At 36.1% G+C, this 18,019-nt stretch overlaps 1 protein-coding gene across 15 annotated transcripts in view; it reads right to left on the bottom strand.

Annotated features, from left to right (window-relative positions):
• Positions 1–18,019, bottom strand: part of FKTN (fukutin) — an 87,751-nt gene that overhangs the window by 23,726 nt on the left and 46,006 nt on the right. For 13 of the 15 annotated variants that reach the window (XM_032164785.2, XM_032164787.2, XM_058444921.1 and 10 more), the window contains 4 exons: positions 15,105–15,237; positions 7,652–7,781; positions 4,956–5,089; positions 2,975–3,102 (listed from right to left, as the gene is read on the bottom strand). In XM_032164785.2, coding sequence (XP_032020676.1) covers positions 2,975–3,102; positions 4,956–5,089; positions 7,652–7,781; positions 15,105–15,237 — 525 coding nt within the window. Of the gene's footprint in view, positions 1–2,974; positions 3,131–4,955; positions 5,090–7,651; positions 7,782–15,104; positions 15,238–18,019 lie in introns of those variants that run through there. The other 2 variants (XM_032164791.2, XM_032164795.2) reach the window with 2 other exon arrangements.

Raw genomic sequence — 18,019 nt, 5'->3', positions numbered from 1 at the left:
GAAAGACTGAGAACTAAAGACGGAATGAGTATTATGAGACGGAGGAAGAAAATGCCTGCCTAGAAAATTACTCATCCAATTTACCACTGTGCTGAAGGTACTATACCTTATGCCAGTGCAGCATGGTAATAATAACAGTAACAGTAATAATAATACAGTACTGACAGTAGCTACTACTTACACAATACTTACAATGTGCCAGGTACTGTTCTAAATGCATTAGATGTACTAATTCACTTAACCTATTAACTCTAAGAAGAAAGCATTTAGGCTTAAGGGTCAAACAGGTCTGGCATTACATCTTGGTCTTGCCATTAACAGTCAAAAGCCTCAGTAAGTTACTTCACTCTGAGCTTTAGTTTCCTAATATCTAACCGGAGGTGAGAATACTGAACCCACAGGGATAGTATGAGGATTAACCAGATTTTATATATATATGAACTACCTACCATAGTGCCAGATAGCTAGCAGATATCCTGGTAGCTATATCTTTATTATTACTTTTAATATATTGTTAAATCTTAGGACCAAAGATATCATTCTGTAGGCCTGCAGAGCAGTTTAGAAAGAAAATCTTTTTTCTTCCTTCTTGAGTTCCTCTTCTGCCTTTTAAAAAATAGTAAGCATTCTATATTATTAAGCTTTTCTCAGAATGAACTATATATAAAATAAAAAATAGGTTATTATAAAGACAAAAAGACCTTCGGAGAAGGTGAGATGATACATTATACCGACTAGTTTCAACAATAATTCCAATGTGCTCCCAACTATATGTGGTGTATGGTAGATTTAGTTACTGATTACAAGTAATTGATTAGTTATTGATTAGTGGCAAATATTGAGCAAGTTTACGTCTCTTTATAGATAGTGCGCTTTTAAAAAATAAACCCATATTCTCAAACCATGTGGTTGAGAATATAAATTGGGGAAGCATCTTTGGAGGGCAATTTGGCAATATCTATCAAAATTGAAATATGCTTATATTCCCTTTAGCCCCCAAATTTGAGTCTAATACTTTATCCTGCACAGGGTTTCACACGTGTGCATAAAGACATATGGACAGAGATAGTGACTGCAGAACTGAGGGTCACAGTAAACTACTGGAAACAGCCTAAATATTCATCAGTAGGGAATTGGTTGAATAAATTATGGTATTGCCATACAATGGAATAAAATGTAGCTATTTCTATACATACTCATTTGGAACATTTTCCAAGATACATAGATATGTGAGGAAAAGAACATAACAGACAGTGTGTAATATACTATAATACTATTTGTGTAAAGGGGAAGAGGTGAATGTAAACACTATATGTATACAAGCATATGTTTGTCTCTGAAAGGATACATAAGAAATGAGTAATCATGGTTATCTCTGGAAACGGCAACTAGAAATGGGAAAATGAAGGGCAGAGGATGGAGAAAGGTTTACTTTTCACACTATCCTTTATATTCTTGGAATATTTTAACTATGTGATATATAATCTATTCAAAAATTTAAAATACATTAAAAAGACCCTATGACTAGCTTTAAACATTTTGTTTTTCTTCATTCCCAAGGAATAGTAGTGTTAAAAATACTACATTTTCTTAAAGTAAACAGTGCTGAAAAGAATAAAAATAGCATATGGCTGGGGGAATCTTCCAAAGAAACTACTCTACTCAGCCATCTCCTGTTCTTTTCTCTGCCTTTTAAGGTCACAGTAACACGATAGAAAATCTGGGACTCACACCATCTGTCCAGACAGTTCTATCACTGCTCATTTCTCTTGTTAAATAATCAGAACACTTCACACTTCCCAAACACTGCTACTATAAAGAGCTGTTAAAGCAGAATGAAAGAAGATTTTTCTCTCCAGAAATGTAGTAGTTGAAAATGAACAGTCCTTTTGAGGTTTGCAGGTTTTGGATCATGTCAAAATTCAAGCCTTAGAAAGTAATTTAAGAATAACAGGACTCTAATACTGGCTCTAGAAATTATCTTTCTTAGAAAAAAGGTGACACTCTTATAGAAGTTCTCTAAGAATAGACGTAACAGTTTAATATTGAGATAATTATACAGGTCTCTAATCTGTAAATTTCTCATGAGAATAAAAAGAGAAATAGTTTTCTTTACTACCACCACCACCACCACTACTACTACTACTACTACTACTGCTACTACTACTACTACTGCTGCTACTACTACTGCTACTACTACTACTACTACTACTACTACTACTACTACTACTACTACTACTACTACTACTACTATAGTAGTATTAGTAACAGCAGGTAATAATTACTTAGCACCCAGGACATCCTGACACTCCTCAAAGCTCTTTTTGTGTATTAATTCTTTTAATCCTTAAAACCACTCTATGTGGCAATTTCTACTATAATTTCCATTTTACAGCTGAGGAAACTTGGGCAGAGAGGTTAAATAACTTGCTCAAGGTAATATAGCTGGTAAAATAAAGAGCTGAGATTCAACAGCAATCACACTGGCTTCAGAATATCTACCTCTGAAGGTTGTTACAAGGATTAGATGGGTTAATATATGTAAAACGTTCAGAATAGTGCCTGACACATAGCAGTATTACTCAATGTAATGGATAAAATGATTACTGTTCAGAAAATCTAAAGGCCACAAATTAGAGTGGAGCTAAGGTTTCCCAGGTCAGCCTGACTCTAAAACCCATGCTCTTCAGGTTCCCATTCTCATTCTCCCCCTCAGAACTGAGAATAGACCAGCTGTGTCATCAACTTGGACTGACAAACCCAGGGACACTTCCTCCTCACAAACCGTCCTTATTGGTATTCTTACTTCACAGGCATAACTGGACTCTGTGGGTAAGCTAAGAAAGTGTTAGCTAATAACGGAGTCTTGAAAGAGATTTCTGGTTTTCTTTTCATTTTCAGTTACTTCTGTATTTCTACCTCCTGAAATTATTTCTGTAGTGCCTTTATAAATAAGTACTTGTTTGATTCATACTTGAATTTTTTTCCTGTTTTGGCCTGAGTGCCTCCATTCCACATGTGATCAGTTTCTTCATAGAAGAAAAAAATGTCAAGTTTTACATCATCTTTTCCCTGGAAGGATAGTTCGAAGCTGTCTTCTACCTATGGGGAAGATGAAAACCTTCACACACTGAAACAAAGGAAATACATTTTTAAAAACCTTTTAAAAAAAAAAAAATAAACAGATTCTTAAGTTTTATATACATAGAGTATTCATTCTAAGATGCACATTTTTTCAAGTTAAGGCACCTCTGAAATTGGGATGCATCAGTAACATATCATTTAATTTCTTAACTGCATCTAAAATAATGTTTCTTACTATTGATGATAACTCAGAGTAAATGACTTATGGTAATTATCACTGCAGAAAAAAATAGAAACATCCTATTCCAGAGCAGCTTTCTGACTAAAAAAGGAAAAGAACCAAAGAAATATTATTTCCTTTAATAACCCAAATAAAACTATGAGGAAATAAGTCTCTTCATAACAATCAATCAATAAGTACTTAAGTAAAGTGGCATTCCTCATAGCCACATACTTAAAAAGTTTAGATCATTATACTACACACGGAAAAAAGAAAAAAATAAAAGTTAAGGTAAAAAAAATAAATAATTCTGAGAACATTTCCCTAAAGAAAACTTTTCATACAAATAATTACGTTCCCTTTGGACTTGGTACATCTGTCGGCCACAGCACTCATCACAGAAGAATTATTTATGCAGTCTTTCCCCCTCCCAATTAGACAGCGAGCTTCTCAAGGGTAAGAACTATCATTTATTCATCTTTGTGTCCCAGGTGCAGAGGACAGTGCCATACTTATAGTGAATGTTTGATAAATGTTTGCTGAATAACTAGAGCTCTGTTACTTGACTTTGACCTCAGTAAAATATTTTATTTATATTTTTTAGTAAAATAAAATAACTATTTATGATGGAAAAAATAATTTTCTGGTGACTAAACATATTTTTTTTTTAAGATGGAGTCTTGCTCTGTCGCCCAGGCTGGAGTGCAGTGGCACGATCTTGGCTCACTGCAAGCTCCGCCTCCTGGGTTCACGCCATTCTCCTGCCTCAGCCTCCCGAGTAGCTGGGACTACAGGCGCCCGCCACCACGCCCGACTAATTTTTTTTGTATTTTTAGTAGAGACGGGGTTTCACCATGGTCTCGATCTCCTGACCTCGTGATCCACCCGCCTTGGCCTCCCAAAGTGCTAGGATTACAGGCGTGAGCCACCGCGCCCGGCCGACTAAACATATTTTTACTTGCTTGTAGGATAACACCTCCGAGGGGACAAGCAAATTAAGAACAAGATGATTGCAAGAGATCATGGGCTTAGGGCATAGGAACCAAATTGTCTAGAGGGAGATTTCATCTAGGCCCCAATGACCTATCCCTAGTTGACATCTGAGCAAACTGCTATAGCCTAGGACATATAAGATAAACAAGAAATTGAAGTACTTATTTGAAATGATTCTATATTTCTATCCCTTAGCAATCAATGGAATATTTTATGTTGATAATGACATCCATAAATTAAATGACTCATGAGAAACAATGCAACTTCAGGTATGGTGGGTGGGATTCTTACTTATTATATTAATTGTATATTATACATTTTATTGATTTTATCTTACCTTGTTGCCTAATATAATAGCAATACATTCACCTATAAGAGTTCAAGATCCTTGTTTTCTTATCATTATTAGTTGGTGCAAAAGTAATGGCAAAAACCACAATTACTTTTACACCAACCCAGTAGAAAGCCAGATTTTCTTGCTTTTGCCTAGACAGTGCAGAAATTACAAGTGGTAACAGGCTTCTGCTGAACTCATCCTAGTCAATACTGAGTGATAAAATTATACATGTAGCATTCTTAACCATATCTGAGTTGCTTAATATAAACTTTACAATTGAGGTATGTTACTTATGAAATGAAGCCGACTTTTGTTACTGACCTTCCCAAATTTGTGTTTGAGCGGAAGTCCTGCATCCTGAAATGCTAAAATAATATCAGATTTGTAATCTTGTATAAAAATTCCTAGGTCAACATCTTTGCTATAAGGAATAATGTTGCATTGTCGATACCATCCTAAAAAGAAGATTAAATTTTTTTAACAAAATGTAGGTTTGGAAAAAATTAGTTATTATAATAAATTATATTTGTAACAAGGATTTTTTTCGTTTTTTAAAAAGAGACAGAGTCTCACTATATTGCCCAGGCTGTACACAAACTCCTGGCTCAAGTGATCCTCCTGCCTTGGCCTCTCGAGTGGCTGGGGCTACAGAATGGATTTTATTTCACGGGATTAGACTTAAGATGCTTTACCAAAATTATTTTTAAAAATTAAACCTCAAACTAAATGACTTTGAGCAGTCACCTGAACCTTCTATCTATGTATCTATTTTTACTGTCTGAGCACTCTCAGCTTTCTCAAAAACTTTCATGATATATTTTAGTTTCTCAATAAACCATTAGCTTTAATAATACTAAGTTGCTGATAAGAATGTTTAATCATTAATCTCTAGTGATAGAGGGGGCTGTTAAGATATGCAAAAAATATTTAATTCTTTTGCTTAACCAATATATTTTTCTTAAGCAATAATTCGTAGAACCTAACAGCTCTCAACAGTGACCACCTGATGGGCCATATGAAAAAGAAAAGCAGTAGCAGCTTCCATGTTCAACACACTGCCAAATGATATTTCTAAGTGTTTACCATGTATGTGCTCTCAATTCGTTGCTATAGCACTGTTCTGAAGAAATAAAACATGTACCTTAATATTATTAAGGACTCCTGGGTCTCCCCTATGATCTTTCTAATCATTTCATTCCAATATTTCAAAAGTAAATAAATGACTGCGATTATCGTTATAGGCATTGCTGTTGGTTAATATTGTTTGGAATTCTAAAATAATTCTATTAAAGAATTATAAACAATTAAAAATAAAAGTTTTCTTAAAAATCATCTAATACAACTCCCTCATAAGTGCCCTTAAGTCAAGAAAACCATGGGACTGAAAACTCAAAACAAATCATGTCAAATGACTATGAAGTGTCTTTGATGACACACATTATAAAACAATCTTGTTTCTAAAAAATTAAACCTTAAAGCAAATATCACATAAATGTGTGAGATGTACTTTTTTTTTTGTTTGTTTGTTTTTTTGGCTTATTCTAGTAGTAAGCTCCTTGGCAGGAAGAACCATGTAAATTTTCAACAAAGGCTAATAGATAGGATAACCATATATCCCAGTTTATGCCTGTTGTACCAACATCATTATTAATGGTGCTTCCTTTCACCCTCGAGTCTCTTGAATTGAACAATAAATTGGATGGCAACCCTATCCCTATAAAGGCAGGAGTTGAATTAACTTGTGTATAGATATGGTTACTATAAAGAAAAAGCAAATATAGCTATAATTAACTATCATGATAAGAGACAACAAATAAAAACAAAACAAAATTTAAGATTCTAAATAATTCTAAATTCCAAAGAAGTTTGATTTAGTGGACAGTGGACAGAGACCCAGAAATCACTCACAGATTCTAACAGCAACTTGCTTAAGGACTGTAGAAAAGTCTGTATGTCCATGTCAGATGAACAGTGATGTCTAGTTAGTGATACTACCAATGACCTAGGAAAGGTTGATGGAAGACCTTATGACACTGCCTTTACTGTTCCTCTCATTAGAAACATTTGGTGCAGTGCAAGCTGTTTGAATGGTATGTAAGTAAAGAAATAGAGGGTTTCTTATAATTATAAAAAAAGGCAATAACAATCTTTGGGATAGAAATAATAAAATGCTAATAAAATGCTAATTTAAGGATTATCTGAGAATCAACTATAGTAGTCCCCCCATATCCGTGGTTTTGCTTTTAGCAGTTTCAGTTACCTGTGGACAACCACGATCTGAAGATATTAAATGGTAAATTCCAGAAATAAACAATTCAGAAGTGTTAAATCAAATTTTTCAGGGCTCAGATTTAGCCTCTGTGACACATTCCTCGATTCTCCCAGGAAATTTTCAATAGTAGACTAACACTACATCACAGCGCCTACATCCTTCATCTCCCTTCATGCCATCATGTAGGCATTTTATCATCTCACACCATCATAAGAAGAATAACCGTGAGCACAGTAAAATAAGATACTCTGAGAGACAGAGAGATCACACTCACACAACTTTTATTATAGTATTGTTAAAATTGTTCCATTTTATTGTTTATTGTTGTTCATCTCTTACTGTGCCTAATTTATAAATTAAACATCATCATAGGTATGTATGTACAGGGAAAGAGCAGCGTGTATAGGGTTCAGTACTATCGGAGATTTCAGGCATCCACTGGTGGTCTTGGAATGTATTGTCCATGGATAAGGGGGGGGCTATTGTATAGTCTACATGTTCTGATATAAATTTTATACATATTATTTATAATTATGAGTAAACACAAACATGGCCTTTCTTTCTTTATTTCTCAAATTAATTTCTTTAAGGAAATCAATAGATCCTTGCTGCATGCACTCATGTTTATTCTGTCTATACATATGACACTTCAAATATCACTGATATTTTGTCATCTCAAGCAGTAATCCCTAAAGCCAGAGGACAAAATGACAGAAAGACAAATGGAAAGTCATAAAAATTTTACCTAGACAAGTTCCACTGCTCAGCCAGAACGGTACTCCCAATTTGTTTAATGTTTTCGCTGCTAGTTGCAGTAATTCCTTTGCACTCTTCCGAAAGGCCACGGCTTCCACAGTGTTATCATCAAGGTACTGCTACAGATATAATAAATAGTCAGCTATTACAGCCATTTCTAAATTGCTAGGAACCTTTCTGTGGCATCTGAATTAAATTTGAAAATTAACCCCAGGCTGGGCACAGTGGCTCACACCTGTAACCCCAGAACTTTGGGAAGCCAAGGCAGGTGGATCACTTGGGGTCAGGAGTTCAAAACTAGCCTGGTCCACATGGCAAAACCCCATCTCTACTAAAAACACAAAAATTAGCTGAGAGTGGTGGCCTGCGCCTATAGTTCCAGCTGCTCGAGAGGTTGAGGCAAGAGAATCACTTGAACCCGGGAGGTGGAGGTTGCAGTAAGCCAAGATCACGCCACTACACTCCAGCCTGAGCAACAGAATGAGACTGTCTCAAAAAAAAAAAAAAAAAAAAAGAAAGGAGGAAAAAAAAAGAAAACTAACCCCATATAATCTTTTTTCTATTATAAAAACCACATTTTATAGTTACTTGTCCCACATTAAAATAAAGAGTAGATTCTTGGAGAGATAAATTAAAAGGGAAAGAATAGAACCAGGATTCCCAAAGGATGAGACATCCTTTTATCAGTTCCCTCCTTTACATTGCAATTTAGTAGCTGGACAGTCAGGATAAAATAAGGCTAATTATGAGAGCTACAAACATAGCTGAAACAAAAAGAATTTAATAATGTTTTCACCATTCAGTGATTCTATTGGTCTTTAGAGACTGTGTAGTATAGTAGAAAAAGCCTGAGATTTTGAATCAGATTATCAAATCTAGCACACTTCTTTTTAGCTGTAACCATGTGCATATCATCCTCACTTTCTATGAGGAAAGTGAATTCATTTTATCATTATATTTCCAGTGGGTAGAGTAGTGCCTGAATATTTGCTGAATGAATGAAAGAATGTAATAAACAAATCTCTCCTCTATCTACTTTTCTCATTTGTAGTTTAAAGGTAATTATTATACCTCGCAGGACTGCTGTGAAGATTGAAGGAGAAAAATGTCTTGCAAATTGTAAGGTCATATATATCATTTACTCATCTTGGTTTTCTAATTCTCTTCGTTTTTAGAGTGCTCTGGAGCTGAGGAAAGTGCTGTAAATTCTATAGTGTTGCTTTGCTACCTATGGGACAAAATCTAAACTTCTTGTCCCGGTGGACATAAACACTGTGTTCTGGTTCCTGACTACTGGGGTCCAGCCTCATCTGCACTCTCCTCACACTTCATCTTATAACTTGTAAACCCCCAAATATACCACAATAACTTGTAACTCCTCAAATATACCACAACTTTTCAAGCCTCTGCACCTGTTGTTTCCTTTGTCTGATATGGCCCTGACCAACAAAATCCTTCAAGTCTCAGCTCCAACCTCTGCAAAACATTCCCCGATTTTCCCAAGAAGACGTATGTATTTATTCTTCCAATGTTCCTATTCAGGAAGTGTTTCTATTCAACATTTACAGAACAAAGAATTATGTTTGGTTCTAGATATACAAAGACAAATGAATTATCTTTTTCCTTAACAAGCTTATAATAGTTACCACTTGTAAATACTTTTACTATAATTCATATCATATTTAATCCTAATCATCAATTTTATTTTATATTCCCTCCACTAGACTGTAAAGATGGTTCCCTGAGGGCAAGTACTACATCTCCTCATCACTGTATCTACAGGTTTAGAATGGTGCCTGGCACATAATATCTGAAAAACACATACTGATGAATAGGCAAATGAATAAATGATTGACTAAGCCCTTCCCGGGCCTGCAACATCCTAAAATATCCCATAATTCTTTGATAATATAGTAGGCAAGAATATAGATCCTGGATGGACTGCATGAATCTTAAGCAAAAAGTACCCTACCTTCAGTAAGAAGAATTTCTTGCAGATAAGTCACTGTCTACAGAATATACAAATTACACAGGATCCCTTCAATTTGAATACATCCCTTTCCTCAAAGCCATAAGTGCTCTTACAACAAATGACTGGAATGAGAGATACATGTTATAATGCTTGTTGTAGTAGGAAAAGCCTGGAGTTAAGAGGTAGAGACCTAGGATTTAGTCCGTGCTCAACCAACGATGACTGTGTAACTGACATCTTGAAGCATCAATTTTCTTACCTGTTAAAAGAATCCTTGCCTTATTATACAGAGTGATTGAAAGGATTAACTAGCAAATATGAAAAATTTGTGCTCTACAAAAACATCAGGTCTGATAGTTACCTCCTGCTGGTACTGCCCCCATATGGACATATTCCCACCCCAATCTACTTTTCTTAACATGATACTCTCAGAAATTCCATTTCTTTCTTTTTTTTTTTTTTTTTTTGGAGACAAAGTCTCCTTGCTCTGTTGCCCAGGCTGGAATGCAGTGGCATGATCTCGGCTCACTACAACCTCCACCTCCTGGGTTCAAGTGATTCTTCTACCTCAGCCTCCCAAGTAGCTGGGATTACAAGTGCACACCACCATGTCCAGCTAATTTTTGTGTTTTTTGTAGAGCCAGAGTTTCGCCATGTTGCCCAGGCTGGTCTCAAACTCCTGAGCTCAGGCAATCCACCCACCTTGGCCTCCCAAAATGCTAGGATTACAGGTGTGAGCAATGGCGCCTAGCCAGAAATTCCATTTCTTAGAACTGATCCTTGTATGTGTTAAAGTGCATACATGCATACGGCTATATACCTTAAACATGTTATAAATTTTAAAAATTATAGTATACATACTTTATTTTCATTTAAAAATATCCTGTACAAGATAGATTAAAGACTTAAATGTAAAACCCAAAACTATAAAAACCCTGGAAGACAACCCAGGCAATACCATTTAGGACATAGGCACAGGCAAAAATTTCATGAAGATGCCAAAAGAAATCGCAACAAAAGCAAAAACTGACAAATAGGATCTAATTAAAATAAAGAGCTTCTGCACAGCAAAAGAAACCATCAACAGAGTAAACAGATGACCTATGGAATGGGAGAACATTTTTGCAAACTATGGTTTGCAAACTTTAGATATTAGGTCTAATATCCAGCATCTATCAGGAACTTAAACAAATTTACAAGAAAAAAACCAAACAACCCCATTAAAAAGTGGGCAAAGGACATGAACAGACACTTTTCAAAAGACATACATGTGGCCAACAATCGTATGAAAAAAGTTCAACATCACTGATCATTAGAAAATGCAATAAAAAACAATACGATACTATCTAATACCAGTCAGAATGGCTATTATAACAAGTAAAAAAAAAATTAAATTAAATTAAATTAAAAACCCCAGATACTGGTGAGGTTGTAGAGAAAAAGGAACACTTATACACGGTTGGTGGGAGTGTAAATTAGTTCAACCATTGTGGAAGACAGTGTGGTGATTCCTCAATGACCTAAAGACAGAAATACCGTTTGACCCAGCAATTCCATTATCAGGTATATACTGAAAGGAATATAAATCATTCATTCTATTATAAAGACACATACATGTGTGTATTCCCTGCAGCACTATTCACAATAGCAAAGGCATGGAATCAATCTAAATGCTCATCAATGATAGACTGGATAAATAAAATATAGTATATATACACCATGGAATACTATGCAGCCATAAAAAAGAACAAGATCATGTTCTTTGCAGGGACATGGATGGCGCTGAAGGCCATTATCTTTAGCAAACTAACACAGGAACAGAAAACCTAATACTTCATGTTCTCACTTATAAGTGGGAGCTAAATGATGAGAACACATGGATGCATGAGGGGAACAATACACAGTGGGTCCTTTTGGAGGGTGGGAGGAGAGAAAGGATCAGGAAAAATAACTAATAGGTACTAGGCTTAATACTTGGGTGGTGAAAAAATCTGTACAACAAACCCCTACAACACAAGTTTACCTATGTAACAGACTTGCACTTGTACCCCTGAACTTAAAATACAAGTTAAAATAAATAAGTAAACAAATAAAAATAAATCCCGAGTACAAATCTCAGGATTACTATACCTCTATAAAAAGACAAAATTAATATCCTAATTTAAATATCATGTTTATTTAATTTTTCCTGTTCTGTCAGTGAACGGGGACACAAAGCCCAAAAAGAATCCTGGAATCCAAAAGCACAAATCTTATATCAAAGAATAAGATGACAGAAGGTACTGACTTTTATTGTAGATGAGGAAACTAAGGCTCAGAAAATCGCCCAAAATCTTAGAGCAAATTAGTAGAAGTAAAACAAAAATGTTGCTATCTAGATATTCCTAGGCCAGGTGTACAGGTATTTCCAACTTTCCTTTTGGTTTTTCACTGATATTCAACAGGCTGGAGCTCATTAATTATCTCGTGATGGTTTTTGCTAAAACAAAATCAAATTCAGGAAAAGGTATATTATTCTAGTTTTTGAACTTCATGGTAGATTGAGAAAATAATTAAAAGCAAATAAAGTCTCCCCCCTTCCTGAACTATTCAGTAATAAAACCATTAGATGGGGCAGAGCAAGAAAGGTTTTTGAGCAAAGGGATTGCCTGATATGGGGTATCAGAGCCTGGGCAGGTAATGAGGACATCCACATGAAGAGGGTAGGAGAGTGTCCAGTGTGGGGAGTCAGAGCCCAAGCAGGGTGAGGAAAGCCTCTCTGCAGAAGAGCAGCCAGGTGTGGGAAGACAGAGCCTGAACAGGGTAAGAAGAATGCCTCTACCTGAGTGCAGCCCAGCAGGAGATAGCAGTGCCCAGGTAGGGTGAGAAGAACAGGGGGTAGGGAGGGGAGGACATGTGTTGGAAGACAGGTTACATACAGGAAGACTGAACAACTAAGTAAATATTAAGGACAATGGGAGAAAGATTTCTCACGATTTGAAAAGGGAGTCACAAATATGGAAATGAACTCTGTTGTTTAATTGGAACTTTTAACTGGACTGGAGATATCAATGTGAATGCAGAGGCTTCAATAGACAGATACAGAAATAAATACACACAGACATATATACCCTACCCCTGTCCACTGAGAGAAACTGTCTGCAGCAAAACCCAAAGAGCAATGGGTACACCTGGCATCCAGGTCTTGGCTTCTAAAGGGAAACAGGACTTAAAGAACTGGCTGATCCCAGGGTGGAGGTACAAAAATTATAAGATGAACTCAGAATATTTTATAGTGCCAAAAAGTAATAAAGTGTTCAAAAAACAATGGAGACAAGTCAAAAAGACACAGAAAGCATTATGAAGGAGTTTCTACTGGCCAAATATGGAACAATCTGAAGATCAAAATAAATAATGAAAATAATGGACTATAACCCACAAGGTAAAATAGGAAACCATGAATTTATATTGATATGAACAAATAAATTGAAAATGTAATGAGGAAAACAATATTTACATAGTTTTAAAGTAACTTCTTGCCAGACACTTATTATTATAAAGGGAAAAACAGAAACTTCATAGTGGTAAAGATATGAAGTTTCACACAGCACTTTAATCAGGTGAACAATGTGAATATCAACAGTAATGGGACAAATCAAAATTATGCAGTGCCCAGTGAGATGTAATGAGAACACAGCACCACTTCTATACCTTCTAAAGAAGTATAACCTAAATCTAACATGAGGAATCCCCGGACAAACCCCAAATGAGGGACACTGCACAAAACATCTGGCTTGTAATCTTCAAAAGTGTTAGTCATGAAAGTAACAAAAGAACTGAGAAACTGTCCCAGACTGAAGAAGACCAAAGAGACAGGAAAATTAAGACAACATGTGATTCTGAATCGAATCTTTTTATCACAAAGGTTATTACTGGGACAACTGACAAAACTTGAATAGGGATTAAATGGTAAAAATGTATGTGTCAATTTCCTAACTTTCATATTAGGACATGTAGATAATGTTCCTATTTTTTAAAAAACACTACATTTTTTTGAAGTTGTGGTCAACATCTTACTCCCAAGTGGTTCAGAAAAAAAAAGTTATCGGTACTGTACTTGCAGCTTTTATGTATTTAAAGTTGCTTTTTAAAAATTATTTTAAAAAAAGAAAGGAGGCTGCTTTACGAGGTCTATTAGATTAATTCATTGTTTTACACAAAGCATTACATTTAAGACTGTTTGGCGCCATCAAGTGTTCAAATGCATGTATGTTCACTTTAATTTGAGAACTGACCCTACTGGATCTTTTCTTTGTGCCAGGTACAGTAGATACTGGGCCAACACAGGTAAACAAAAGAACACTCCTGTTATCAAAAAGTTCAAAAAATTTAGTAAGAGGACAAGACAGATATCCATAATTCACTGTGATTATTGCTATAATAGAGATGACGACCACAGCAAACTCCCTTAGGACAGGAAGAGCGGTCAAGTTTAAGCACAAAACTCCATCTCTTCCACTTCCTGTTATTATGTGGTAGGCATATGTCAGGCAACACTTTTCTACTCGAGTAGGCCCATCCACACATGTTGTTTTTCAGCTTTGTATTCATGAGGCTGGCTGCATAAATTTCACAGCTCCACAATGACTTAAGGAAATAGGGCTAGGAAGGCCCACTTGGGCTGTCAGGCCTCAGCTTTAGGTGCCAGTACACTGTATTAGAGAAACCTCAGATCTATAGGTCTTGGGCACTTGACAGTAATATACTTCATTTTCATATCCCTTGTGGACACAGCTTTCTTGGCAGGGAACCCCAGAAAATAAAGGGCAAGTGAAAGAATTCGGGTACCAAAACCCCATTGTAAATTTGCCTGTTTTCACTGTATCTCTGTGTTTCACGTCAGCTCTTAGAGCTGAACTTTCATGCCTTTCAAAATCATCTTTATATCCCCAGGGCCAGAAGTCTGCAGAACGCAATAAATGTTTTTTGAATTGAAAGCTGCAGCAAGAGAATAAAGTTTTAAAAGCATCTGGTCTTTGTGTAGCATTTATCTTCAAAAACCTTCATAAATGCAAAAAAATTATACTCAATGCCAACTCTGAAACAAACTGTATTTTCATGAAGTCTTTTCTAAATCTACATGGTCCATCTTCTACAGTGGCTTTATCCTACTTGGACTGAGAATACACCACCTTTCACAAAGTTAATGGGCTATCTTAAGGCAGAAGCCAGTGCTAAATCTATTAAAGTTATTCAAATAAAACAATAAATAAATATCAACGGATTGACTTAGAAAATAGTTTCTTAAGGTTAATTTTTAATCTACTTCTAAAAAAACTGAAAGAAAACAATCTAGAAGAAAAGAGACATATCAAAAAAGGATGTTTACTTTTCTATTTTCCATAAGCCCCTTCATCTTACCACCCTCAGATATTAAAAATAATCCCAACATTTTCTTTAATTTATAAGCACACATTTGGTTGTCTCTAACCTGAAAGAACGCTCGAGCTTCTTTATACCTACACTCAATAAACCTAGAGTGTGGTACTTCTTCTACAAAGTGCATTGGATCCTTTGGAATGAGAACTTCCAGACCATCAACAGTAACTTGCTGTAACTCTGGCCTGAAAACAAAAGTTAAGATTAATTAATGAGGGGTGGGGGAAAAGGGGAGGGAGAACACTAGGACAAATACCTAATGCATGCAGAGCTTAAAACCTAGATAACAGGTTGATAGGTGCAGCAAACTACCATGGCACATGTATACCAATGTAACAAACCTGCACGTTCAGTACATGTGTCCCACTACTTAAAGTAAAATTAAAAAATAATAATAATAAATAATAAAAAAAGATTTATTAAAAGGATTTAACCCAGAATACTGGCAGCCTCTTACAAATATCAAACATTAGCAAAATACCTAAACATCAAGCATAGTTTCATCAATTATGTTAGATATCAATTAGCAATTATAATAAGACCTTGAAAAGTCTGACATCAAACGGTTGAGTTTTAATTATTTTGGTTAATGTATTTATATACGAAAATATTTGTACTTGTTCATATACACTTTGGCATTTTAAGCAGAAACAAAAATTTTGTGACATAATTTTTAATTATCAGTTTACTTTTAGAGAAGTAAATGTTTTTAACACTTAAGACACACGTTAATTACAATGGCCTGAGAATCTCATTAATGGGTAAAATGCTAATCTGCAAATCTATCTTATGTATTTTGGATCCCATACTCTAAAAATATTATTTGAGAGTTTTCCATTCCTATTCATATAAAATTTTACAATGTAGAGATAGTTTTTATCTATTGTTACACGTTTATGTTTAATAAGTAACAATTTTGAACTTTACTAAGTTATTAAACTTTGAAATAAATTCACAAAGCTTTAAAAAACTAAAAGATAATGTCTCCCTAAAGAAGGTTATTTGAAATACAGAATAAGAAAAAAAATGCAAAAAAGTGGTAAGAGAACAGTGAGTATTAAGATTTTTGATTAAAATAAGAGAAGCCAATAATAAAAACAAAGTATTTTCCTCCATCTCTACTCATTTTTTTTGGTCATTTCATTTTGAAAATATGGCTTGGTTCAGAAAAGTTTTGACTTTTCATACACAAAAAATATAGAAGACTTCAGTTTTGAATACTTTTTCAGTCGTTCTCAAATACGTGACTTTAAGTACTAATAAGAAGGCAATCTCACATGATTCCAGATGGAGAGAAAACATATACATATATATATAATATATTTTTTTTAAAAGGAAGCAAGAATAAACATACTCTTATACTTCTCAAGTGTAGCAGATAAGAATTATCTCACTGGAAGTTGCTAATGAGTTTTTAATGTGAAAATCCTTACAAATATTTACTGCTACCTTTACATCAGATTCTGCTATTCCAAGCAGACTGTAACATCATTATTGCTGATTTCAAAAGGAGAATAAAAGGGACAATTATAGGTTAGAAACTTCATACTCCAAGTATAACTTCAAGAATGTTTTTAATCCTGTAACTGCTAATATTACAAACTATAGCTAATCAAACTTTACATGAGTTCCTTCAATAACTGTTTCTCACAAGAAACATTTTTATTATTGCGATAGCCAAAGATAAATTTTTGCACATGGTTTTAAAAAATATACAGGAGGGGGAGCCAAGATGGCCAAATAGGAACAGCTCCAGTCTACAGTTCCCAGCGTGAGCGATGCAGAAGACGGGTGATTTCTGCATTTCCATCTGAGGTACCGGGTTCATCCCACTAGGTAGTGCCAGACAGTGGGTGGAGGACAGTGGGTGCAGTGCACCCTGCATGAGCCAAAGCAGGGCGAGGCATTGCCTCACTCAGGAAGCACAAGAGGTCAGGGAGTTCCCTTTCCTAGTCAAAGAAAGAGGTGACAGATGGCACCTGGAAAATCAGGTCACTCCCACCCTAATACTGCGCTTTCCGGATGGGCTTAAAAAACGGCACACCAGGGGATTATATCCTGCACCTGGCTCGGAGGGTCCTACGCCCATGGAGTCTCGCTGATTGCTAGCACAGCAGTCTGAGATCAAATTGCAAGGCCTCTGCGAGGCTGGGGGAGGGGCGCCCGCCATTGCCCAGCCTTGCTTAGGTAAACAAAGCAGCTGGGAAGCTCGAATTGGGTGGAGCACACCACAGCTCAAAGAGGCCTGCCTGCCTGCCTCTGTAGGCTCCACCTCTGGGGGCAGGGCACAGACAAACAAAAAGACAGCAGTAACCTCTGTAGACTTAAATGTCCCTGTCTGACGGCTTTGAAGAGAGTAGTTGTTCTCCCAGCACACAGCTGGAGATCTGAGAACAGGCAGACTGCCTCCTCAAGTGGGTCCCTGACCCCTGACCCCCGAGCAGCCTAACTGGCAGGCACCCCCAAGTAGGGGCAGACTGACACCTCACACGGCCGGGTACTCCACTGAGATAAAACTTGCAGAGGAACGATAAGGCAGCAGCATTCGTGGTTCATGAAAATCCGCACTGTTCTGTAGCCTCCGCTGCTGAGACCCAGGCAAACAGGGTCTGGAGTGGATCTCTAGCAAACTCCAACAGACCTGCAGCTGAGGGTCCTGTCTGTTAGAAGGAAAACTAACAAACAGAAAGGACATCCACGCCAAAAGCCCATCTGTACATCACCATCATCAAAGACCAAAAGTAGATAAAACCACAAAGATGGGGAAGAAACAGAGCAGAAAAACTGGAAATTCTAAAAAGCAGAGCACCTCTCCTCCTCCAAAGGAGAATGACTTTGACGAGTTGAGAGAAGAAGCCTTCAGACAATCAAACTACTCTGAGCTACAGGAGGAAATTCAAACCAAAGGCAAAGAAGTTAAAAACTTTGAAAAAAATTTAGATGAATGTATAACTAGAATAACCAATA

Source organism: Hylobates moloch, unplaced genomic scaffold, assembly GCF_009828535.3.
Source record: "Hylobates moloch isolate HMO894 unplaced genomic scaffold, HMol_V3 SCAFFOLD_10, whole genome shotgun sequence".
Classification (NCBI taxonomy): Eukaryota; Metazoa; Chordata; class Mammalia; order Primates; family Hylobatidae; genus Hylobates; species Hylobates moloch.
This window is presented reverse-complemented; position numbering and strand designations above follow the sequence as displayed.